Raw genomic sequence first — 27,814 nt, 5'->3', positions numbered from 1 at the left:
ACCTGTATTACTTTGATATAATCCCGCCGTAGACGTGCAACCTAGAGCTCAAGATGACAAATTATGACTCGCATGGCAAGCATGGTTACCAGATCGATTTTCAAAACATTTCCCCCCTTAAAAGCATGTTTCTTTTATACCAGTTCAGGACATACTGAATGGAGAAAACTTGTCTAAAAGGGACTCATTAACCATCAATTTTATTTTAATTGTAAACCCACATTATATGTTCCAAAATAATTTTTTCCCCTCAGTGAAATAGTCGTACAAAATTGCGTACGACATAGAGTGCGGTCGTACATCGTACAATTGGTCAAAATAGTCGTATGCATAAGACTATAGTCATACGTATGGCAACCCTGGCTACTTGGGATGGAATGGTGTGCATGCAGATCAAAGACGTTTTATAGTTTAACCTAGACTCACTACGAGCGCTGTTCCTCGACCAAAAATTGAACACTTTCGCGCATCTCCATCTTGAGGGTGAGTGCCATGTGACTACAATATGTTTACATCACGAGTCCGCCTAATTTGAAATAACATAGAAGGTTATTCAGTATTATTGAATGTGTTAGGAGTAAGTGCGTATTAATTTAATCAATAGTGTGTGTGTGTGTGTGTGTGTCTATCTAGTTTAAATTAATCATTCTCCTGTGATATACGTGAAATCACAGTGTAGGCCTACTACTGTGCTACATATGAGGCCTATACAAATAGTGTTTATACAGTATTTTAATAATATTTCTTTGTTATAAGTGAAACCATCGTGTGCTCTTGTGCTGCATACAACTGTACAAATAGTGTTATTTTATCATTTATTTTCATAGTACTCCTATATAAATTCCGTAAGTGGATCATGGTGCATAGTTGTGCCGCATACAACTGTACGAATCGACGTAAGAAGGATTCGGAAATTTCTTTTCATAAGTAAGTTAGTTGCACATATTGTATTAGGATATTGTAAAATGACTGAGAACATTAGTACATATTTATTGTGATAATAGAAGAGAATGTTTTATAGCAGTAAGCGCAAACTTTCTTTTTAGGTTTCCATTGCAAAAGCCTGAGCTTCTCAGTAAATGGTTATCTGCTGTTAAACGCGATAAATTTATACCATCAATTCACCACCAGTATTGCTTTGCACAAGAAGATAGTTAGACAGCATCTCTCTAAATAAATTTTATTTATGAATCAATAGGCGAGTGCAAAATAAATCTGGTTAAGTATTTTCATACTATCTAGATATGGCCTAGTTACAATATTTTGACATTCTTGCACATATTCGATTTAATAATAAAAGTTGATGCATTTCCTTGTTTATTGAAATATTTATTATTAGGCCTAAGCAAAATGCACACAGTGCGCAAGATTAAGTTAATGTCCTAACTCGATTAATTAAATATTTCAGGAACTCCATCGGTACAGATTTGATGAATTGTGTAAATATGAATAGGCCTAATCACGAAGACAAGAATTTTTAATTTACAGTTTTAGCATAACAGCTTAATATTTGTTGTTCACAAAGATGACGATTACTGACTGACAGTTCCAGTTTCTTGAATTATTTGCTGTTGTAGACTACTACAGGAATGCAGGTGATTACGTTTCACTGTTTATATTTGTTTTTATCCTTGTTACTCTTTTAGCTTATATTTGGTTGTTTTTTTATGGTTCTATCAGCATTACTTTTCGTCCGCTATTTTTCACGACCGCAAGATGCACACAATGTGCAAGATTAGGTTAATGTTCTCATTCGGTTATTGAAATATATTTCAGGAAGCCCATCCTACGGATATGATGAATTATGTAAATATAAATACGCCCAAGTCACAAAGACGACTAAGATTATTGACTGACAGTTGCAGGATTAATATCTTTGATTATTTGACGTTATACCACAAGAATGTAGGTAATTACGTTTTACTATTTCTATTCGTCTTTATCCTTGTTACTCTTAGGCTCATGTTTGGTTGTTTTTATGTTATATAGTAATAAATCTTAGTTTGTTTTACGATTGCGTTCTATCAGCATTGCTTTCCGTCCGCCTCAAGATGGCGGCGAGCGATCGCTTCAATTTGGGTCCAGTCGTATCTTCTGCGCAGCTGGCAGTGTGGGGACTTGATGCAGATCCCCTTACGGGCGCCCTTGAACTCCCCTACAGCCTTCTGAATCCCATTACCTCTTCACGTAGGCGTCACCGCGGTCCCTCAACTCCGGTGTCACGAGGTACCATTAGCCCAGAGCAGAACCCACGGTACATAGCACTACCACCAGCAAGTAACAACCATTTACCATGTGGTCCAAGTTCGGTGGCGGCCAGCAGCCGATTCTGCTTCGGTCGCAAGTCCGAAATGGGGGAAAGAAACGGAGATGTTGATGGAAGAAGGTAAGTATAGAGCGTTAGTGGAATGATAGGGAAACGATCTGGCCTCGGATCGAATCCGGGCCGCCTGGATGGAAGACCAGCGCGTTAGAACTTTAGTCACAGATGCTCTCACACATGCATACTCAGGAGACTGTTTCCTGATCACTTGTTTATGCATCAATCTCCGAATCAACTGATATATACAGGAGTTTACAGATTCATAGATTTATATCTTAAAATGAGCTTAATCAGGTAATTAATAATAATATTAATATAATATAGTAATACCTTTCAAACGTAAGTCAAGCGTATTGTAGTTCACAAATATACAAATGAAAATAACATTAATTTACATATAGCCAAAATTGCATTACTAAAGATGCCAGCACAAATTAAACACACACACACACAAAAGAAAATATAGGCCTGAGAAATTGTTATAACAAAACATTGATAAACATCATAAGTATTATAGGCCTAAACAAAAAAAGTAGCTATAGGCCTATGTTTTAGTCATTCTTGAAATAGAAGAAAAGTAACATAAGAAACAGCACTGCAAACGAAAGTTGATACAAGAGTCCACTGTGACTGTATCTCACGTAATTAGTTGGTAACAATTCATTCACATTTTCAGACGAAATGTTTGTTCAGCTGTTCGTTACGACAAGTCCTGCTAAACTGAAATTTCCCACGGAATAATCTCATTTCTTTCAGTTAGTAAAAATCTTCCATATTTAGCAGACGATTCTCGATAAACAGCACATCTCATTCTGGTATCTGAGCATGCCCATCCTGATTTTTCAGTGCGGTTCATGCTTTGCTAAAAACTATTGAAACTCATACATATGAAATTTAATATTATGGGTGACAATGGAAGAAATAAAGGGCTCACCAGTTGTTTTTAAAGATATAAACTGACACATTAAAAGACAATCAAATTACAAAACTTAATTTTGTATAGAGGTTGGATTATTTCTGTAAAGAGACAATAAAGCTAAAGAAAGTGAACCATTTAAATTAAGTAGGTTAATTTCTGTCCTTCATTAATACAATGGCTATGGAATAAAAGGTCTATATTATATCGTTTCTATTATTCCGATGTAAGTGCGCAATTATAACATCCTTTCCACATGTTCTAAATATAAGTGTAGGGGATTGATGTATCCATGTCGGCTGGAGTAAGAAAAGTGCGAGGTTTGCAGCCGTCCGCTACAGACCAGTGCGGGTGACCTCGTGCTCTGTCCAACAGCACTCTTCGCTGAACACGTGCAATATGCAATAGCAGATAGTCCTACTTAGCCGGTTACGTCGGTATATACATAATTATTACTCCAATGATTAAATTCCTGCACACGGCTTGTTTGGAATGCTAACGTTGCTCTTTTTTATTCGTGAGTGCTCACACTGCTTCTTGAGAGCAGCTGAGTTGGTCATAACTGCTACGCAATCATCACAATTTAGAACTCGTTTGCGATGTATGCCAACATTTCAGAGGTGCCGTTGCACGAAGGAATGACTACAGATGTATTATATCTCTGTCGGTTAGCGACTGTTGTATTTCAAGTTGCTTATCTTGGTCGTGGGCGTCAGAGTAGGCCTACTAAAAGCAAAACAAAAGATATCCAGTTGCCTTCATTCAAATGCTATGGTTACTTGAGCATAAGGTAAGACTTTAGACACACTTGTTCTCACAGATTAGTACAACCTTTCGCAATCAATATATCCAGAATAACAGAGCTGAGCAGCAATCAGATATCACGGTGTTCCGAATTTCAGTGATGACGTCATTGATGTTCCAGCGCTGTAACAGAGCTTCCATCAGCGTGCAGAGGTGGTGGCAATGTCCATCAGTGAATCTGATTTGTTCTTGTAAAGGGCGGGAACCTGAGAGGATAAAAAGACGGGAACTGACAGACGAATGACATCGTGCACTGTTGTGTCATGGTGGTGTGTTCTGCTGTGTTGTTTGTAATGTGCATAACGCAGAAAAAAAAAGCAAGCCTTTGTTAATGGATTATGAACGAACATGTCAACGGACCAGTTATTACTACCGGTTCAAGAAATAAATTGTTTGTGCTCTCTTTTCTTTGAGCGAGGTGGTAGTATGAACATTTCGCAAAATCTTACTAGGGTAGCACATACAACAACTCGTACAGCCGCCATGACAGGCTAGCCATTGAACCTTCCAGCAGTTTTGCTCCTATTCCGCTGCATCATGACGTCATTGATGTCCACCGGTTCGGTGAGATTCGGAATATGCTGTAAGTTATATCTCTCTCCCTTCTGACTGCAAGCTGTGACGTTGCACACAGGCGGATATATAATAAAATATTTTGCATAATATGTGTATCTGCTGTATACAATACATATTTGATATTAGCATAGCAGTGGGAGAAGGATGACGTACTGACTATAAACAGAACTTCATAATGTGACGGCATTAATGGAATAGATTGTATGGCCTGTAAGATTCTGCGGTATGACACGAAATACGAAACCCTTTACCAGCAACAATTTCGAACAGATGATTATCACTCGCGCACATGAGTACAAACTCCTTGTGATATTATCCCAGTCTTCTTTGCCAAACTGACAGAAATGGCAAGGGAACATTTGTCTATTCAGATTTAATGTTCCTGAGTTTGAGAATGAATTTTGTTACATGTTTTGCATTGTGGAAATCTGAATTTAGTTTTTTTCTATCAGCTGTATGTCCCTGCCTTTCATTTCGTAATTATACGCACACCAATACCCACTTTTTTTTAACGCTGTCAGCAGATTCGTGTCTCCATTTTCAAGTTACCGACTGTGAATACTAATGTCAAACTGCAATGAGATACTGTAGTAGTACAACGGTAAGACGGATCTCGAATAAAAGAGTACATAAGATAGCAGGGAGGCGTGCCGAAGTGCTACGCTCTATCCCCTCCCCGCACCGGTTTTCCATGGAGTGACTTGCGCTACCGTTGGTTCTGAGCATGGACATCATTGATACAAGAAACGTCGGACTCTGACCCGTAGCAGTGCATTTAAGAGTGTGAATGGACTGTTGTAGTAGAGAAAGTGAGGAAGGAATCGTAAGGGAGTACAAAGACAACACTACAGTAAACAAGGTACGAGTACGATATTGATTTTCAAGTAGACATTTGTATAACTAACAATTTAAATTTGGCGGAAAACTAGCGAGTTTTCAACACCTGTCTGGTGGAACGAATCCTGTGTAAGTTGGCAACACTGTATCATGGAAGTCAATAACATGGCGAAAAGCAATTACTATGCACAGACACACACATAGAAAGAAAGGGGGAGGGGAGAGAGAGAAAGAGAGAGAGAGAGGCTATGTTAGTCTACAAACAGGGTAATCAAGAGTAGCGGTATGCTGTACGTTTCAGAAAAAGAAAGAAAGGAAGTCATTTTTTGCTGTCGTATTATCAGTAATATGCCTACAGTTGCAGTGGGATACAAATGACAAGTTTCCACCTGTATTAATCGCCTATTAATCTTCCTTATGACTCTCTCTCTCTCTCTCTCTCTCTATTTTCTCCCGACCACTTTCATCTCTATCATATCTCGCCTACGAATTTAAGTGCTGTGCGCTCTTCAAAGAATAATGTCTGACAGTAAAGTACAATCGTTATAATAAACTGAATGTTCAGCATGTTCGGTCGGACTGAGCGGATACAATATCTCCTAAACTGAGACAATTCATCTTGTTTGTGGTTTTTCTAAGACGCTAGGACAAATGTCGGGATGGGTCCTAAAAGAAATGGGTCATGACATCTTCCCCCACATAAATTTCGGCATTTTCCAATCCGAGTCTTGGCTTTCACATGTTGCCTTCGGCACTCTGGGACGAGTTTACTCGAGTGTTATTCGCAATGGCTCGGATTCTTTCTCTTGCGAAGAGTATGACGTCTCTCACCCCACAGGCTCTCATCATCTTCGGCGATCCTGGCCTGTTGCTGTTCTGTAGTGTTTTTTCCCTCTCAAATGGTAGCTATTAGGTTACGTACATTTTCGGCTTTCTCCTTCAAAATTATCTGATATTCCTGCATATGGAACAGCGAAAATCGAGTGAGACAAGTGGCCAGCAGACTTGGAGCTCACATAGTAAACGCTTCTTCTCAGGCCCAATTTCCCTTGCATGGCCGTGTTTTCGCGTTATCTTTTAAGTGTATTTCCTTTTATTTCCCTTCTGTCTATACGAGCTTCAAACGAGTTTTGAGTAATTGTTACATAATTGTAAGATGATTGGTTGGCGGCATGCCAACTGAAATCGGCGAATTGAGAGAAGAGATCAAAGAAAAAGGTGTTCACCACCTTGGTCTGCTGCCATTGATGGTGGAATAAACATTTGAAGTGAAAGTGCTTGTTCAGATCGCGGTTGCGTCATGATTTAATCAAGCAGTAAAAAGTGTCGCCATGTTTACGTGTGACTGGCAAACCAGAATTGTGATGTAGCGTACTGTAATTGAGGGGTTGGGTGCAAGAAAGGCACTTCTCTCAAATGTAAGTTTTGAGAAAATTGATGTTGAAAATTCAAACCGTAATAATGTTACCTATGCACGCCTTTACATTTTGGCTACTCCTGACCTCTGTGATCACAGCATTGAACTGAAACTTGGTGATCATGTACATAACAGATCAGAGAACACAATAAAGCGTTTTACTCAAAAAGGGCATATCCTCTAAAATGCCCTTCTTGCACCCAGCCCCTCAATTATCCCACTGGCAAATACCCGATTCCAATTCAGAAAATGTCTCCATTTGTCTAGAGTTTCAGTAAATTTTGGGCCTGAAATGAACATAAGTTAGGCCTAGAAGAACATGTACAATTTTTGTAATCTTCGACAAGGAAAATCTGTGTATAAAATGACTTGTAACATATTCAAGGGAAGAATTTGTAGCTTTTGTCGAAGTTTTCAGATACTGCAATTCTTAATTACAAACTACCTCAGATGCAGGGGCGGTCGGTGACAAAAATATCGAATGTGCTACAGCTTGATCATACACATATATAAAATGCAACATGCAACTAATCTGATGTCGAAAATTAAGTTCATACTACGCTCTTTCCTACTGCATAATTACTCTATTATTCTGTTGTTGAATTCTTCTATGGTAGACACAATATTCTTCTCAATCTGTAGCATACCAAATGCAGTGATGCGTTCCTGGGACATGGTGTTCCTTAAGAAGGTTTAGTATTTTCATTACCACATGTTCAACTCTTGTCATATTCTATCCTTCGAAATTTTCTGTTGTACGCAATGTTTTGCCTGCCTTTTGTTTTCCGATTTATAATCAAATTAAGTGTAGGCCTTACCAACCGTTTCATTTCGATTTTTTCTTCCATATTTCTCGTAGAGAATGAATTAATTAACAAACTCTTAACTGAATTCATTTCTGTCCACAGAATCACACCATAGTAAAACGCAAAAAGATAAAGAAGAAAATAAATATTTGTTAGCCTTAATAATCACAATGAATTCATTGCATCGTTAGCTATAATAATAATAATAATAATAATAATAATAATAATAATAATAATAATAATAATAATAATAATAATAACAACATCTGTTATAACGTAAGACATTAATGCCGTTCAACTTTAATTCTCAGAGAGGAAAAAGTATATCTACAAATGATATACAGGGACATCATTTTATTTTTACTAACATTTTTAATATTAACCTGGCTATACCTTTGGTTTAAGGGTTTGAGCATCGGAAACACCGTTTGCTACCCCCTTCCACGACTGGAATTCGATGATACTTGCGTAAAATACAAACAAATCACTTGACTAGGTATAGGAGGGAAGAAAAGTAGTTCATCCGTTTACGTAAACTAGGAAATATCGCAATTTTGAGTTTGATAATTTTCATAAGGTATTTGTTTAATCAAAATGCAGTACAGTATTAACAATAAGTGTTTTTACTCACGAACTGAGTTATCCATGCGAACGTATTCATTATGCAGTGTATATTATACTGTCTACAGCACATTAGCGTACAATTTAGAGAATGAGTTTAAATTGAAAAATAATCATAATATGGATATTTAAATACATTTTTGAAAATGGTGGCCGTTCATTTCGATATAGACTTCAGTCCTTTTGTGTATATTATCGCACTATAGATTATTGCATATAATTCCAAATATCAGTTTCGTCCTTCGTACTAGTAACTCATGTTGAAATAATTCTGTACCTACTCTATAAAATAGTAGTCCTACCTTACGTACTGTGAATTCAATCTTCACTTCTGCCCGATCCGGAAAGATAAAATTACTCAGACATGCTATCTACTGTCCGTCCAAGTGGTTATATCGCAGGATCGTATAAAGGGGAAAATCACGTGACAGTTAATTACTTAACGAGGCCCTTTTATTTAAGTTATTTTAAACAATTGTATGGGTATAATATTACGTACATGTCCAATTCCTAACAGGAATTAATGTTTTCAGAAAAGAGTTAAGACAGCCCAGTCACTAGCCTTTACAGAGGAGCGAGCAGAAGCGGGTGGGGGAAACCGGGATGCGACGTAGGCAAACGGACGGCAGTACCTGTGCGAAATTATGATTCAATATTGAAAGCTCTTTCATCACTGGAAAACGCGAACATATTTCTGGAAAGTGCTATACTCACTAACTCAGTACTGTAGGCTATACTGTGACCATAAGGCGAATTTGACTGCATAAGCGGCCTTGGTTCTGTATGGAGATGGTTGGAAGTTCACTAGTAGAATGGGTGGGAGAGAAGTACATTCAAAAACTCAGGTACAATAAAAATTGAAGTAAAAATAAAATTATGTCCCTGTACAATGTAGTCACTTTTAAACATTCTTTATTATTAAACTTAAATGTAGGTTCGGCATCAGCTCGTAGAATTGCTGGCAGATCAAGAATATTTCACTCACTACCGGTACTACTGTTGCTTCCAACCAACTCCAGAGGTTCTACGTTCTACTGAGAAAATAGCGCACTGCTGACCGGTTTCTCGTGCTAATGCTGGGAGAATACGTCATTCGCCTAAGGGTATTTTAACCTCCGTCAACATTGAATGTTAAATTCAGTTCTCTATATTCTCCTTCAAAATAACGATAACTCTTCACTATACAATAAGAAAATACATGAAATTTCATTTCATATGAAGTCACAAAAAAGAGTTTATTCAAAATGTAGAACATTTACTGTAGCAATAAATCATACTAGTACTAGAACAGGAAATATGAACACAATTTTGTGTTTGTTACCTACATAATTATACGTTTTGATATAAGTCATTTTTAATTCGTTAATCAGACTCTTCATAGTCTCAACATAATATTACTGTTCTTCAGTTCATACATTCGTCTTTTACTTACCAATTTATTACTTTTCTTTATTACTTCAAACTGATCAGGCCACATTCAATGTTTTTCTTTCATCACCTTACAACTGACTTTGTATCTGGAGATGGGACCATGCAATTCAATGCCATTGACTGTAGGCCGTGATTCTTTATGTGATACTATTACAAAGTCATCCATAGAAAAAATGCTCTTTAACAGTATCAAAAGGAGTCAGCATGACGTTATGGATTAGTAACATCAACTCCATTTGTTTATTTCTGATTATCTCAATTAGGTTTATCCCTGAAAGCAATGCTTGATGAGGCATTGTATTTGTTCAAGATCTGTTAATTCGCACTGAAGCACAAGTTATCTTTAAATTCCCTCTTGCTCCAAAACTTTTCATATTTCTGGAAGTTGGTTGTTCATTTTACCACAGTCTAACATATACAGTCACGAAGCTTGGGACGGTTTTTTGCATTTCTCGCGATAGTTGCTAGCCGCTTGGAGCGCTGTGAGTACTAGGAACAATAGACTGTGCCACTGCCATCGTCATCTAATACAGGCAGTAAGGCAGACCATGTGACTCGCTTAATCTGATCATGAAGGGTAGCGTTTCAATAATATAAATTAGTTGGAATGCATAAAGAGTAACATATATTTCTCTAAAATGTAGTGTAATTGCATTAATAAAATAAAAAAAAAAATGATTATGAGACACTTCAGACATAATTCACTTGCGAGTTAAGGTGTAATATTATTTTTGGTGTGAAAATTACTTTCGTATGTGTAATAGGGCTACCTGCCTTTATTTCGATTAACTATTGCGACATTCTTGTACATTCATTTATGCACAATTCAATAATTTTCAGTTGCACCGCACGGATATTTAGATATGTTGAAATTATAAGTTATGTTTACTGTACCAGTACTTCAATATTCGCATTTATACATTATAATTAAGCATAATGTCATGTATGATACCCCGTACATTCAATTTGTCTGTATTTGAATACTACAGTTGAGTATTGAATTATTGTATTTATCTACTACCTAAGAGACGAAGTAACACAATCCTACGTACACTAATTTCATAGGAATGGTATGGTAAATTTTCTATCTATAATTAAGGAAGATATATGTAAAAAAAAAGGTATCCCCGTAACATGCCATGAAGGCACTTGGGGGGCATGGAGGTAGAGCCCCATGCTTTCCATGACCTCGGCACTAGAATGAGGTGGTGTGATCGGCACCACGCTCTGACCGCCTTTTACCCCCGGGAAAGACCCGGTACTCAATTTTATAGGAGGCTGAGTGAACCTCGGGGCCGTTCTGGAAGTTTGGATGTGATAAATTAAAATCACAATATAAATTCTTTTTTATTAAACCTCAAAACAGCTTCCATTCTAAACTTAAAATCTTTATGCGAACAGATTACATTAACATGTAGAATCCTCTTCATATTAAAATAACACAGTTTTGTAATTATTTCTGCAACATTATGCAACTAGAAGTAAACGGAACTTATGAGCACATTACACTAAATGAAACCATAAAACTTAGCAATGATATGCAATAAAGTTATATAATATTTCACTGAGCTCCATACACTGAAATAGAAAACCCGAACATACATTACTGCCTGGTCTAGATCGAAAAGGCATTGGCTGTGCCGTATTTCGCATTGTTATGAAAAGTTATGTAAACTGTGAAATGTTCGTTATCGGTTGTAATAACTGTAAATGGCTAAAAAACAATAATTTGAATAGTAATATGGGACAAGGAGACGTTTGTAGTTACTATAAATTGTAAGAAAAAGATGCCCGTGTTAAGCTTATCCTTCTTCCGAAAGATCTAGGAAGGTGAGTTTATAAAATATAATATATGCTTTATGAAAATAATATATAACCCTTATGTATTTTATATTTCAATAGTGAAAGGAAGGTGTTAATTTTTTCAAAAGAGTGATGAGGCGATAGTAGCGACCCTGGTGGTTAGCAACTATCTATGGATGCATATTTATTAAATATTGAGCTTCGTGACTGTAATACTAGACTGTGATTTTACTGACTGTAATACTAGACTGTGATTTTACTATCTGTTAAGCGTTGTAAACATCAACCTCTATGGTGTCTTCACTTCTCTTTTCAGCATCGGCAGAGCTGGCTTCCTGATTTTGTTGAAATTGACGAACTTCTTCTAAAGAAACATGGGAAGTAGTAAAAAAAATCGATTCTTCAATATGCACGTAAAGTGTATCTGTAGTAGACTTAGGAGCTATATTGTAGGCTATATTCATTTTCTGTTATAATTGTCTCACGTTATTTAATAAACTAATTAATTATGTTTATTTATAATACAGTCTAAATTCTTATACTAGAAACAATGTTATCATGCAAACTTTGTACCGGTACAAAGTAACCTTGAAATCGAACTAAAACAGCAATGCAGCGTTCTGTGTGAACGAACGAACGAACGAACGAATGAAAGGGAAATAGGAGGAGGAATATTTAAAAGATAAGCAAAAAGCGTTTTCGCAAGGGAAATTGGGGCTGAGAGGAAGAATGTATGTGAGCTCCAAGTCTGTTGGCCACTTGTCTCACTCCGATTTTCGTTGTCCTATTTGAAGTAACATTAGGGAATTTTGAAAGGAGAGAGCCGAAAATGAACGTAACCTAATAGTTACCACGTGAGGGGGATATCGAAAGCATGACGGAATAGCAACAGAGCAGGATCGCCGAAAAAGCCTGGACAGCGAGCGGGGCGAGGGGACACCGCAGTTCCTCGCAGAGAAGAGATCCGCGCCCTTGCGGTGTGCGAGTAATACTCGAGTGAGCTCGCCCTGGAGTGCCGAAAACAACACGCGAAAACAAGGCTCTGATTTTCAGAAGACTTTAATTTGGAAAATGACAAAATTTAAGTGAGAGGAGATGTAGGTCTGTGATCCATTTCTTTTAGGGCTTATCTCGGTATTTGTCATAGCGCTCACGGAAAACCATAGGCAGAATGAGTTGTCTCAGTTCAAGAAATTAGCCAATTGGATGTAAGACGATTCCAATAAATTATTACCCGATCGACCTTCAGGGCAATGTGGGGAAGAGTGGGTATTCTTATCAAGAGGAAAATGTGTCCCTGCCTTAGAAATTTGTTGGGCTGAGGCGGTGATTCTGGATTCCAAATGAGATAATCGATGCATCGTTTGCGAAGTTTTCTTCAACTGATCACTACTACCGCCACCGAGCTGATATGAGAAGACTTGACCGCCACCGTGCCCGCCACCGCCATCTCTCTGGTGTGTGGTAGATAGCCTTTGGATGACAGAATGCTTATGCTGAAGTACATGCGATCGAAAGATAGGCGTGTAGTCTATACCGACAGGAGTTTTATATTACACTATCGTTAATAGAACATCAGATAAAATACGTGACATATGGAAAAACTACAGAGTGCCAAAAAATGTAGCTATACACACTTAAAGCAAAGAAAAAACTATGTTAACATAACAAAGCTGAATTCACACACACACAGAAAATGATGAGCACTAATCATTTTAGACTTTTACAGTTACAACAGTTACTCAAAATGCCCACCATGGGCGTCGAAAAAGTATGTTAACATAACAAAGCTGAATTAACACAAACAGAAAATGATGAGCACTAATCTTCTTAGACTGTTACAGTTACAACAGTTGCTCAAAATGCCCACCATGGGCGTCGACACACTTCTGAGTACGTTGAACTACTGTTCGAGCAACGTTTGCGAAAGTGTCCTCAGCGATTGCAGCACATGCCGTTTCAATTTCTTCCCGAAGTGCTGCCAGTGTAGCTCGTTTTCTACGGTATACAACATTCTTAAGAGTCTCCCATAGGTAAAAGTACAACGGAGTTAGATCCGGAGAACGCGGTGGAAACTCAATCGGACCTCTTCGTTCTATCCAGTGCCCTGGAAGATTGTCAGCAAGGTACGCACGTACATCTCAGTGGTAATGTGGTGGTGCACCATCCTGTTGGAAGTAAAATTCCTCATTTCCATAGAGTGTACGAATGGCGGGTAAGACGGATGTGCGTAACATGTTCAGGTACACTTGGCCAGTTACTGTTCCATAAAAAAAGAATGGTTCAATTAGACCCCTAGATGACAACCCACACCAAACATTAATTCCAGGTAAATTAACAGCCTTTTCCACAAAAACTTGTGGATTGTTTGCACATCAGTAGAACACAGTTATGCCAGTTAACAGTTCCGTTCAACTTAAATTGTGCCTCATCGGACCAAACAACTTTCCCTACGAAGGCCTCATCCTCTTGCACCATGTTCCGAAACCACTCTCAGTACTGCATTCAACTTTCAACTTTGCTGTTTTAATAATACGACTTACGCTGGTTCTGCTAATTCCAATCTCACGTGCACATTACTTTGTAGATTTCTGCGGTGAGTGCTCAAAACGCCCCAAAACCATAGCCGAGGACGCGGTGCTTGTTGATGTGCGAGGTCTCCTAGATCTGCCCTTGTAAACATCGTATACGGTACCATGAGTCTCAAATTTGTCACGAATGTGTGCAATTGTTAATCGCGCTAGTGGTTCTGTTCTGAACTCACGTGTCCATTGCCGTTGAATTTCAACAACATTCTCGGTTCTCCAATACCACTTCAAAATTACTTTCCGCTGTTCAAACGATAATCTTTGCTCCATTTTGTTGCTGTTGTTGATTGACCTGTGCCGCAGCAACGCCAGCATAACGTATGTGAGTCTCATCTGTTTACAGGACATCATACTACACATTACTGTTGTTTTCCGGTCCAACTTTGAAATATATTAAATAATATTTCCTGTCAAAGTGTGTATACATTTTTTCGCCACTCTCTGTATTATTAGAACAGTGGTTTCCAATTAGCGGAGTACTGCGAAGCCCCTATTTTTAATAACTAAGTCATGGACCTCTTACTATTGATTTTTTATAACTATATGGTAGTTATTCATTGCTGTGCAAAACAATTTAGTTGGAGAAAATGTGTGGTAGACCTTAATCAGCCTGTGATTGAGATTATAATATGTACATTTATTATCAGGCAATGCATCTCACTTGGCGATGTGTTAGAGGAAGAACAATAATTTATTGTTTGCATACATATGAAGTCTGATTAGTGTAATATGTAGCTGGTCAGTGATGTATGCAATGGAAGGGGGAAAGGAACTAGCCACCCTAACCCATTATCTCCTGACCTAGTTGCCTCATAAGAGGTGCCTTCTTGGTATCACTTGTGAGGTTCAGACCTGTCTTCGGACAGTTGACTAAATAACAACAACCTTAATCAGTAAGATGCAGATCATAAAATGACAAAGAAAACGACTGTTAAACAGAATAGATACAATAAATTTAATTTTACTAGCTTCTATTATACGTACATGAATAAAACATAACATGTCGTACAGTTGCTCAACCCAAATGTAATGCGAGAAATCATGTCCATTTTTTTCCCCCTTCTAATTCCTTCTAAATCCGGTTTAGTGTTTTCTACTTTTATCTGAAGTCTGGATCAACACCTACACGATTTGTATGATTGTTCTTCGTATAACAAAACGAAAAAATATAAATAATTGATTAAAGGGCGATCTTACTCGTGTTAATTATGTAAGCATAACATAACAGCTGTAAGCCGCACATGCTTACATAATTAACACGAGTAAGATCGCCATTTAATCAATTATTTATATTCAAGTGTTAAAAGTAGTGTACGAAAGATTCAACATGGAAAAAAATATTTTTTTCACAAAAGTATGTGGAGCAGAAAAGACTAGGTATTACACTCATTTTCACATAACTTCTTATAATAATCGTATCTTAATAACAAGTTTTAAGTATTTCATGCAGGGAAGCAATCTATGAATCTAGTCACAATTCTTTGTCATTGTAGTCCAGTATGTATTCAGTGTTGGAATATTAGTTAGGCTACCACCTTCAACTCGGCTTGCCGATAACTACAACTTTTTAATCACTCCCTCAATGTCATTTTCAACGGAAATATACATACAGTAGTCTTATTAGTCTTATCTTGAAGGATAGTACTGGTATTGCTAAGTGTAAGAAAACATTTGCTCAGTAGTCTATCGTACACAAACACTCAAAATTTCTTAAGGTTTACTTGATTCATAGAAATTTTCAATTATTTGAAAACTTTTCCATCACGTAGCTCAGAAATATCACTTCGACAGTCTCAACGCACTTGTGGTTTCTCAGACACGTCTTACAAACTGCTGTTACAGTAGGACTACCAGCAAAGGCGCGCATTAAACAAATATATTTAACTTACAGAGCTATTATTAAACGCTTCAGAATATTAAAAACAGTAACAGAATCGTTTCCTTGAGAATAGAGTCACGGACCTCCTGGATAGGTAAAATAGACTCTCAGATATCCGCGGGACCACTGTATTAAAGCAAGGGAGAAAGTAAATGGTGTGTCGTTTCACAAGCATTTTTATTAACCAAATGTCAAAAAATATTTGAACGTATAACCTTACAATCTATTAAGTATAGGCTACATACAGTATTAACGAATCTAAAATCAGGGTATTTTTTATATCTAGTGAAGGAGAGGGGGAGCGGGGAGAGAGAAAGAGAGTGACTCTGGGGTCAATAGTAAAAGGGTGCAATTGTAACATTTTAAATTTTCCAATCAATATAGTTCGCAGATTTCTTCACAGATGGCAGTAGGCTCCAGTACTTTCCAGTGATCTCAACATTATAAACGAGCTTAAGGGTACTTTCTCATAAGCAAGGAACATTGAGCTCATAATGTTGAGATCATTGGCAAGGAACGAAAGTAGCGTTGCCAACCTTAGCTGGAACCGGCTAAACGTAGGAGGATTTAAGGACCCGTAACTGGTAGCCGGACGGCTGTAGCTTGATAAAGAAATGTAGCACCCAAGCATCCAAATTTTTCCCTGTAATATTTAGGGAGGGGGGAAATTACAGGATTAATTCATTATAATTTTTTACCCAAGTGCAGGTTCTTCACTGCGAACTCAGCATTCTTCCAATCTTCCCTCTTCCTCTTCGATTCCGCATAATGGAAGAAGAAGGAAGGAACCGGCTTACACCGCAGCCTGAGGGCATTTTGTTTACCACATCTGTTCTGAGAATATTTGTCTTCCAATGGTCGTGCTCTTGTATACGTATATAGCACGTTATGCCGTGAACTTAACCCGGGCTGTGATAATAATAATGACATGTGAAGAAATGATGGCGAACTACGTCGAAAATTACTCAGCAGTTTTGCTTCAATTAGTTGAGGAAAACCACCGAAAAAAAAAAAAAAACAAACAGATAACTTGTCTCAACCAGGATTTGAACCCCGGGCTGGCTTCTTTTACGGTCAGATGGGCATGATTCCATTTAATTAAAAAAATCTTCATTAAAAATAGAAATGTTGGATGCTTTGCATATGATTGAGTTCAAGTTTTTGAAAGAGTGAACAGTTCACTGAACAGTCTATATAGCACACTATATACTGATATAACGAAAGGTTAATATAACACCTACTGAACACCTGAACACCTTTTGAACGAGTGAACAGTTCACTGAACAGTATATATAGCACACTATATACTGACATAACGAAAGGTTAATATAACACCTACTGAACACCTGAACACCTTTTGAACAAGTGAACAGTTCACTGAACAGTCTATATAGCACACTATATACTGATATAACGAAAGGTTAATATAACACCTACTGAACACCTGAACACCTTTTGAACGAGTGAACAGTTCAGTGAACAGTCTATATAGCACACTATATACTGATATAACGAAAGGTTAATATAACACCTACTGAACACCTGAACACCTTTTGAACGAGTGAACAGTTCACTGAACAGTCTATATATGACATAACGAAAGGTTAATATAACACCTACTGAACACCTGAACACCTTTTGAACGAGTGAACAGTTCACTGAATAGTCTATATAGCACACTATATACTGATATAACGAAAGGTTAATATAACACCTACTGAAATCTGCGATATCTGAAATGAAAACAATAGTCAAATACAGAAATTTAGTAGAATCTGTTACAAAGTAGAGTTACAATACAATAGTGACATGTCGGCAGTCGTTAAAAAGTAGCAAATCATTCTCAACATTGCACACAATCAGCAATGATTAGCGTTTTACTTTTCACTGGTCTTGAACTGTACGATTGCGTGCGCTGCCTTTTCTTCCTGCTGCAAATAGCCTGTATTAGGGGAGAAATGTTTCGAGCAATTCCCAGTTAAACGTATTCATATTGAGATCTAGTGCTGCTTATGATTATGTTTTTCTCCGGAGCGGTTGTTTGTGCGCTTTCAATCGGAGACCTCCGGTTACCTCCGATTGATGCAGCGCGGGTTGCATATGTGCTGCGGCGCAGACATACATTTTCCGCTAAGCATTCCTTTAATCGGATCAGGTAGTGAGTGATTCGAGTCCGCTGACGTCCGCGTATCTTTTATGTAATTTGTAATTTTTTGTTGTTTATTTTCTCTTTTTATTTACCTCGCTCCCTCTCTCTCTCTCTTCTTTTTTTTTCTTGTTTTGCTTGAAGTGCTAAGTTAGCTGACAGATTTTTTTTCTAGTTTAGAAATTCATAGTATATGTGGAAAAGCGTATTATTTTAAGTCAATGATCAAATTAATAACATTACAATTAACTGAAAACTAACGCAGAAGTAAAGCTTTTCAGTAGCTAATGTAAACATTTATAATTTTCCTGGAAACACTCGTTTATTCACAAACAGTTTTTGTCAATTATTATTCTAATCGGTTTAGTTTAACGTAAAATATATTAAGGGAGTTTCAGAATGGAACAAAAGAAATGTGTGGTATCAATGGATTAAGTTTACTGTCTAAAATAATTTATTCAGATTCTTCACCAGACAGGATTGTGATCATTGTGTTAAAGGGTGCCAGTATTTGAACTGTCTCTTCTAAAACGCGTCACTCTTCCTCTGTAATAAAAAATATAAGCTGATATCAACTTAAGGATAATCGTAATTATATTATTACCACACGTTTCTTTAGTTTCAGAATGAAACTCAATATTTTAATTAAACATTAAAATATAATTCAAGTTGCCTTTTAAATATTCCATGTAAATTATGTATGTTTTTTATTGCCTCGAAAGTTACGTTTTATAGAAATTTCAATTTTTTCTAGACTGTGGACCTTTGGAACAATAGCATAATATGCTGGATCAATCTTAGAGGGTCCTTTTTTGCTGAAATTCTTCTGTGTTTTCAGTTTTTCATCCACAATGTTACTCTGTCTACACACCAAACCACGAAATTACTTATTAGAACTTTTATATATAAATCAAAGTAAACACGCTTTTTAAAAGAGTTCAAAAGTGTTTTGAACAGTTAAATTTACTTATTTGAAAAAAGTGACAATTGCCGAAAAGTGAGAGAGAAATTCACTCATATCTGGGGTCTTATAAATTCCTACTTTTACGGTAAGGTTCAAGATGTGCGTACCACAGCCTAGATGGCAAAAATTTAATTTTTTTTAACGGCAGCAACCATATTTGGGGCATTGTCCGTGACAGTGGCAGAAATTCTGTTGTTTAGTCCCCATGAATTAATGACTTGAATTCAATCAGCAATTTTGTCGGCTGTATGACTTCCCTTGATGATAGATAAGTCCAAAGAACAGAAGTTAATTGGTCACCTGTCACGTAGTGGCCTGTTACTGTTACGCATCCATCTTACCTGTTGGAGGACCAACAGTTTTTTAAATCATTTAATTCCGTTCGCAGTTTATTCTGAACGCTGTCATATAAGTCGCCTAAAATAACCTGCAATATTCACGTAAAAGTATTATTAATGAAACCTAACGTAGGGTTAGATAATTAATTGCTTAATATTATTCTTATATATTTGTGAATACTGGTTATAAACTTTTCAATTATGATTGTCTTTATCATATAGACTCTTGTTTTTGTAATCTGTGCTTTTTATTGCTTATATTAATTGTTTATTTCTTCTTCTTCTTCTTCTTCTTCTTCTTTCTGCTTATTTCCAGTGCGGCTTTGAATTCCCGACCACGAGCGTTTGCTCATACGGGGGTAAATTCTTTAATTTATATTTCTGTTTTGCTTAAATATTTGACATGTTCATTCTTGTTTGATGTACATAATACATTTTAATGTATTTAATGTGTTTCTGTTTCTACTATATTTAATATGTATTTTTTGTGGTTTTCTAATTGTAATAATAAATGTGAAATATTGTCGAGTAAAATGTTTTTCTTGCATAACATACTAGATTTTTGTTGCAAAAATTAGGAAAACGTGAGTCTATTATATGCGTAAATGCAATATTATAAAGCAACAGATTTTTTTTTTATTTTTACATGTATTTATTTATACTCTCTTTAACATTTATTGGTCATATCATGAGTGTAGGATCTTTGGGTATATCAATAGGCCGTTGACTATTGCTGAGTTTCTGTTTCTACTGTCGTGTGTTGCATATGGCTTGTGTTCGTGCAACTGACTTAGATTTTGTTTTAATGTTTATAATATTGGTGATTAAGATGGTGAGGAATCATGGCATGCAAATATCCAATCCGGTATATGTCTTTGTGACTGAGGGAAACAATGAAAAAAACCCGGTCACGGGGTTTGAACCCGGGACCTCCCGAATGCTAATCTGAGTCACCTCGTTCAGTAGAATCGTTTTGGAACATGTTAAGACGTAGGTGGTGGTAGTCGTTGTCTTCCTAACAAGTATTAGGCCTGTCACGGTCTCAAACTAGAATTTTCAGTCCATCTCTTCTTAGGACGACCTAGAGATCTTTTTCCATGCGGATGATAATGAAACAGTGCTTTTGGAATTCTGCATCGATCCATTCGTTCGAGATGATCCTTCCACTGAAGCTGATATTTGCTGATGAACTGCATAATGGGTTCTATTTGAAGTTCTTGCATTATGTCCTCATTTTTTAATGATCCCAGCGAGTATATCCAGCTGTTGCTCTCATGAACCTATCTCACTTGCTGTTATTCTACTCACATCTTTATTCTTCACAGTCCACGCTTCACTACCATAGCTTAATACTGGCTGTGCTAAGGTCTTATACAAGCCTATTCTTGTGTGTCTTTGTACTAGTGAAGGTTTCATGATTTTATTAATGATCACCATTGTTTTATTATATTTACATATTTTTCAGCAATATCTACTTCATGATTTTGAGCCGAAATTTCATTTCGGCGAAATGTATTATAACAACGAAAGGTATATTAGAAAGCGGTTCTGCACAATTCATTTGCTTCTCTTCAGTTTACACCAATTCATAATCGTTTCGTGGAAGAGACATGAAATAAATTTTTATTTCTGCTTCGTCTATCCGAGGTTGGCAAAGACGAAGTCTTCCATATAAATCATTACATATAGTTACATATACAGTACATTTGTTGACTAGTAATCCTTGAGGTGGCCTCAATTCCTATATTTTCCTGTTTATGCTTTTATTTTATAGAAAGAAAAATGAAGTGAAGGTCGCTGCTAGTAAGATCCTAACCTATTACACTGGTTTTTGATATAATGCACTTTAATTGGAAGAGAGCTGAATGCAATTGCAGTGGGGGGGGGGGAATGTAAATTATTGTTGTAAGAAGTTGTGGAAAGCTTTTAGTAACTGCAGCAACTTCGATAATACAGGACCTCGCTTCTTACTGCAATTTGAAAAGAAGGTGAGTAGCCTATAGAAAACAACTCTAATTTGATTATTGTACATATTATATGTGCCAATATAACATAATTAATAAGGAAATATTAACACAAACAGGTAGGTCAGGTTAGGTAATTATACTATGTTTCTGCAGTTTTCATTTCATTAATGTTCACCATAAACAAAAAATGTTATTGCATATTTTGTTGTACATATATCTGTTATTCACGCGTTTAACAAGTCCGTGTAAGTGTGCCAGGTGGCTCATGCGTTCCGCATGGGACTCGAATTCGGAAGGTCCGTGGTTCGATTTCCGGACCGACACACAGTGGGCCAGAATTCAAATCTAGCAGGAAAATATTGAATTTTTGAATGTTTTAAATAACGTTTTCTCACTATATAGTCTCGAAGTACTAAAACTGATCTTCATAAACCTGCATGCCATCAATTTATACCGAGCGAAATGCCAACAGGGCTGGCTGCTAAAGTCGCTAAGTGTTAAGAACCCGAGCCGCGAGTGCCAGACGGTTTATGGCGGCAGTGATGTGAGGGTGATCTGTGTGTTGTTGATGTGGAGAAAAGTGTCTTTCTGTGATGGACGTTTTAACAGAAGGTTCGTACTTTCTATTCCCATTATTCATACTTTAATTGTATACGTGAAATATTACCAGGGATCAGTGGCGGCTGATTGACTGAGGCAAGTGAGGCCGGGCCTCAGTCGCTTGGCTTAACTGAAATCAAATTTTGTGTTTTTATATAATGTATTAGTTATTTGAATGAAGCATATATCACTGTAGAAGCATTTGAAAACTTTGATGTATATAGACCTGTTTTGCAGTAAAATTTGTTCCTGAGGCCGGGATCGCTCGTGCCGGGTCTGACTTGTGATGTATATAGACCTGTTTTGCAGTAAAATTTGTTCCTGAGGCCAGAATCGTTCGTGCCGGGTTTGGCTTAATGCATTTCATGTCCTTTCGCGGGCTTTGAGTTTATGCTTAAAACGTTGTAGCTGAGGCACAATTCGGCTGGCCTGGTCAGGTTTTACTCCTCCCATCCATGGGCCGGCCTCAAGGGTAGAGTGGGGTGGGTATAGCAGTGGTGACTTGTCTTCCTAACTAGGCCATAAATAACAAAATTCCAACTCTTTGGCAGGCAGAAACCCACTCGAAATTCTCTCCCCTTATGTCTCAGTTTATGACATATGCGAGGGTGTTCTACTATCGTACTTCGTAGTACAGTCGTGAATCTGGGCCAATGTTGTTATGTATTTCAGGAAAATATAAACAGAAACAAATGAGAGAAATAATGCGGTGCAGTTAATTCATTGTTAGAGTGTCCTTTTTCGGGAAGAAATAATACTAAAAGAAAGGAAGTTTTAAATAAAGAGAGAGACTACCGAGATACCTACGACATCGCTGATAATTTTTCTGACACATAATCTTAAAACGCGAGTTTCTATTGCATCCTGGTATGGACAACATAAATGGTTATGTGGTAATGTGGTGCAAAATAAACTTCTCTTGGCCTTGTTTGTTGCTGTCAAAGGAAAGAAATAAAAAGAAAAGAAAGAAAGGGGAATTTCAACACATAATATGGGATGCTTCATCACACTGAAACAATCACTGGAACTCAGAGCATAATAGCTTATTTGGTGAGGGAAATTATTACTTTTTCATTGATAGTAATAAGAATAGACTAATAATAGTAATAATAATAATAATAATAATAATAATAATAATAATACAGTAATAATGATATTAAAAATATAATAACAATAATAATTAATATCATAAACATTTCCTATCGGAGGCACTTAAACTAGTTGCATCTGGCCTCACCGAGGATTTTGATCACCGGCCGCTACTGCCAGGGATGCGTTAAACATAGCTTTAAAATATTGCGGAATTATGTCTTTACTTCATTTTAAATTAGAGATATAAAAGATGTTGCACCAGGTGTCACCTTAAAATCTACATCAGATTATAAAGCAATCCTTACAGTTTAGGCTATTACAAGAGTTAAGATTTGCTTGCCTTTTTCTTATACTGTATTTGCGTTTTTATTTCAGAGGTAGATCCCCATATCCAGTCCACTGTGACTCGGATGGACTTAAACGAGGTGTTGACTACTAAAAAAGGATCTACTCAAACTCTCACTGATTTCGTAGCGACAAAATTAGAAATACAACATTGTTCCAAGGATATTATACGGTGTGTCGAAAAAGTTTTGCGCACATTTAGAAGTAATTTAGAAAAAAGCTTGAAACAGTGCTCCAGGAAAAAGGACAGGTTTTTGCGTAAAGATTCGGAATGGTTAGTGAAATCAATGGACCACGGACATCCTCCTCCCTTCCCTCTACTTTTCCCACCATCCTGGCCGATTACTCCGGACTCTTTCTTCTCTCCATTAATAAATTATTGTCAATATTTTAGTAAAACCTGAAACTTTTAAAAGGGGAATTAAATACACTGTAAATTCACAGGGCTAACGGCTTCAAAGCTGGGTACCTGGTTCAAATAAAGTGCACTGGTACAAAATTTAACATAGAGGCACGAGATAATTACTCTGCTTGCCATTAAAATTTCACTTTAATTTATGTGTCCCCAATTTAAAAAAAGGATATCAAATTTCCCCAAAGAGTTCTACAATAAATAAAAACTCGCCAAATGTCCAAGGATTTAATTCCATCCGTTTCAGGAGTAGGTAGACCTAAAAAATTGTTTGAAGAAAGTGGCATGAAAATAAGAATTAAACATGTAGGGTAAGGTCTCTGAAAGATCAGCGTTCTTAAAGTGAATTAGTTCCAGCTACTCAATTGTCTTTGCGGGGTTCAGGGAAAAGAGATGCAACATACGTTCTACAACAAATCACCACAAATTACTCCAAAAAGAGCATCAAATTATACGATAGCCTATAATAAATCTCCAACTTTACCAAGACCATATACACCAGAGAAAGCATTACAGTTTTTAATAGATAACGTCACCAAACGTAAATACAATGTGCAGTGTTACCTATAGGTTTGCCCAAGAAGTCCAAGAAGCTAGACATTAGAGCATTAGAGCATTAGAAAGTACTGTGAAGATTATTCAAGAAAATTTTCACGAATTCAAACAATGTAGGATATCTTAAATCATCTTCTTGTAACTCCTGATCCTATCATATCAAGTATTTATCCGTTTTAAGAAAATAAGAAGAATTCCTTTCCCGCTGAAGTGCGACAAATGTTGAAGGAACTCCATACTTACAGTACAAGTGAAGATGTGCGTGTGACAAGCAGGGTTGCCATATTGGTATAACTAAAAGTAGCGAAAGCTCGCTGAAAAAGTGGCCAACATTCAGAAAAAGTAGCCCAATATAAATGACAGATTTATATTTCGCGGATTATATATGTTTAACTGAATCGGAATGTTTTTTTTTTCAAGTCTCCTTTATGAGCACTAATTTGAATTTTATAAATAATTTTACAATCTGCTTTATTGCTGTAGTCTTTCACATCCTGAAGCCTGTTTGATAATGAAGTATCATTTAACCACTGCCTATTAAACGTTTTGGTATACTTCTCCCACTTTCCCATTTTCAGCAATTACAGAACGAAATAATAAATATTTCCATTTTCACTATAATCACAAAACAAAACAAATGTATAAAAAGTTATTCACTATCACAATTTAAAAATGTTACTGTATATCACATCTATAACAAACACAGTTCTCTTAATATTATTTCACTATATGACTCAGAATTGAATAATTAACTTCCATTATAATTAGGGTACAAAAATGTCAAAAATTAATTCTCTAATATAACTTAAAAATTGTATATCACTTTTACAACAGATCCTAGTTCTTAATTAAAGATTATTGTAATAAACTACATCGGGATTCACAAAAATACTAATGCTTGAAGTGAAGAAAAAAAAGCAACTGATTATTATCTGCAGGCTGCACTTCGCCACTGCATTTCTGCTGGCACTGGTCATGGTGAAACGAGAAAATCCCCCTACACGGACTTGATCATGTGACATTGTGCAATATATATATTTCGCATAGGTAGGCCTATTTCGTTTCTCGTGGTTAAGGTGGTGGTGGAATAAGGCGAGACGTACAGTACACTGTAACAGGTTTTTTTACGGAGAGGAATACTATTACTACACCTATTACTATTAATTTTCCACAATTTCAAATCAGAAAAAATAGCCCAAAAATAGCCCCGAAAATTTTTGAGTAGCCCAAAAAGTCGCAAGTAGCCCAATGGTAAAAATCAATAGCCAATTCAAATTTCAAGTAGCCCAATTGGCTAATTGTAGCCCAATCTGGCAACCCTGGTGACAAGAGGGAAGGATGATGAAGCGGACGTAGAGCAGCTGCAGCTGGAAGAGGAGGAAGAGGGGGAGGAGGAAGATAAGGAGGACGATGATGCAGACGATGACTCCTCCTATTAGGGAATATTGGAAACTATAAGTTCACGAAAAGAACACGTGATATAAAATTAAGTACCTAGTAGGCTCCATGAAAATAGTTATTCAAACTCGTACTCATAGCTCAGTACTACGGATAACAATTCCATACTGGCTTATTATTATTCCATAAGCTCTTAGAAATCATTATTTAGTAAAACAGGATCATTTAAAATTATATTCCATACTTATTTAATTTTTTCCCGTTAGATTTGAATTCTGGCCCACTGTGCGACCTACCAGACGTGGTTTTTCCATGGTTTTCCACAGTTACTTAGGCAAATGCCGGGTTGGAATTTCCATTGCCACAGTCCATTTCCCTTCCCGTCCCGTGTAGAAAAAGAATTTAGGTTTCATATCTTTCATCTTCTTCATCACATTCCATAGACATATTCAGGTCAAGACGCATGTCTTCGTCCGCTTACGGGGAGGGCGTCCTCTTCGCAACCGTTCCTGGGTTCCCAGATGAAACGGTATCCGTATGAGTGGTTTTTCTTTGTAATCCGACAGGATGTAATGATGTGTATGAGTGGTGTTTCCTTGTAATCTTGCAGCATGTGCGTTTAGAAATTTGATTTCCGATATGGCAAATTTTGATCTGTTTTCTCGTTTTTCCTCGCATGCGCCATAATACAAATGAAATGTCGGCGTAGGTGGCGCAGTCGGTAGAGTACCGACCTTCTGTATCCGAGGTTGCGGATTCGATCCCGGCCCAGAAGGATGACATTTAAGTGTGTTTAAATGCGACAGGCTCATGTCAGTAAATTTACTGGCATGAAAAAAACTCCTGCGGGACAAAATTCCGGCACACCGGGGACTCTGATATAACCTAATTAATTAATTAATGTCTTAGATTTGTATTTCATAACATGTAATAATATGCATGCATACGCATAGCTATGGAGTGTACGCACACCCTATGACTTTTTTTTTTTTTACAGAAATGAGCGGTAGATCACCGTTTACATACAATATGTTTGTGCTTACGGCCTTAAAACAATGAGCATAATTTAGTTCAATAAGCAATTGACTAATTAACTGCTTTGCTTGCAATATTACAGCAATGTGGTATTATTTATACAGAGCGGTCTATGACATTGTCTACGGCACTCGGCGGCAAGCGGGCCCTGCGTCAGCGCTTGTCATTCCCGGTGAACGGGGTCCGCTACAGTCGCTAAAGTCGGCTAGTAGAATTATAGTATTCATATTGTTTATTGACCTTGACTACAGAAAGAGTTAAAATGATGTCCCCCTGCTGCAACACATTCTTGAATTATCCGAAGGAAATTGGCATTTACTGTACACGTGCAAGTTCGTCTTCTGCAATTCTACCGATTTCTCGTACAATACTGTCTTTTAACTCACGGATTGTCTTTGTATATTTTATTTTTTAGATTTCCCCATAAATAAAAATCGCAGGCTGACAAATCGGGGGACCTAGAGGGCCATAATCCTCTACTAATAGGGATATCTTATGCGAAGTTTTACCGCTAGATGGCAGGAGCGTTCCATGCGGCGCAACATGTTGTAGGGCTATGTTATATCATTTGCTACAGTTGATTACGTTTTTGCGCTTGTTGGTTTTCTGTGCGTGTCAAAATTATATTTACAATTATTTTGTATAACCTAGTATAATTTAATATAATTCAATATTTTCTTACCTCATAATTTAATTTAATTTACAATAAATAATAACGTAAACCTGTATAATATTGAGCGATTCCCCGAGATGGGTGGGGAATCTGCAGTATGCAGAATATAGATACGAGTAAATTGAATGTTCATGAACCTAAACGAGAACTTTGAGAACGAGATGCACGAATAAAAAAATAGGAACTATGCCGAAGGTGCATATTGCCCTCTTTAATCATTAATATTTAAGAACCGTACGCTGAAGCAGGTTATGCAGCCACCAATGTGCTTTTTTTATAGGGAAGGGA

General features: G+C 37.0%; 1 protein-coding gene across 3 annotated transcripts in view; it reads left to right on the top strand.

The window, feature by feature from the left end:
• Positions 1-2,281: 2,281 nt before the first annotated feature.
• Positions 2,282-27,814, top strand: part of LOC138692167 (2-acylglycerol O-acyltransferase 1-like) — an 85,544-nt gene continuing 60,011 nt past the window's right edge. Inside the window, exon 1 of one of the 3 annotated variants that reach the window (XM_069815202.1) lies at positions 2,282-2,386. In XM_069815202.1, coding sequence (XP_069671303.1) covers positions 2,371-2,386 — 16 coding nt within the window. In that variant the 5' untranslated portion in view covers positions 2,282-2,370. Of the gene's footprint in view, positions 2,387-5,299; positions 5,479-21,293; positions 21,438-27,814 lie in introns of those variants that run through there. The other 2 variants (XM_069815204.1, XM_069815205.1) reach the window with 2 other exon arrangements.

The sequence above is a fragment of the Periplaneta americana genome, chromosome 16, assembly GCF_040183065.1.
Source record: "Periplaneta americana isolate PAMFEO1 chromosome 16, P.americana_PAMFEO1_priV1, whole genome shotgun sequence".
Taxonomy (NCBI): domain Eukaryota; kingdom Metazoa; phylum Arthropoda; class Insecta; order Blattodea; family Blattidae; genus Periplaneta; species Periplaneta americana.
This window is presented reverse-complemented; position numbering and strand designations above follow the sequence as displayed.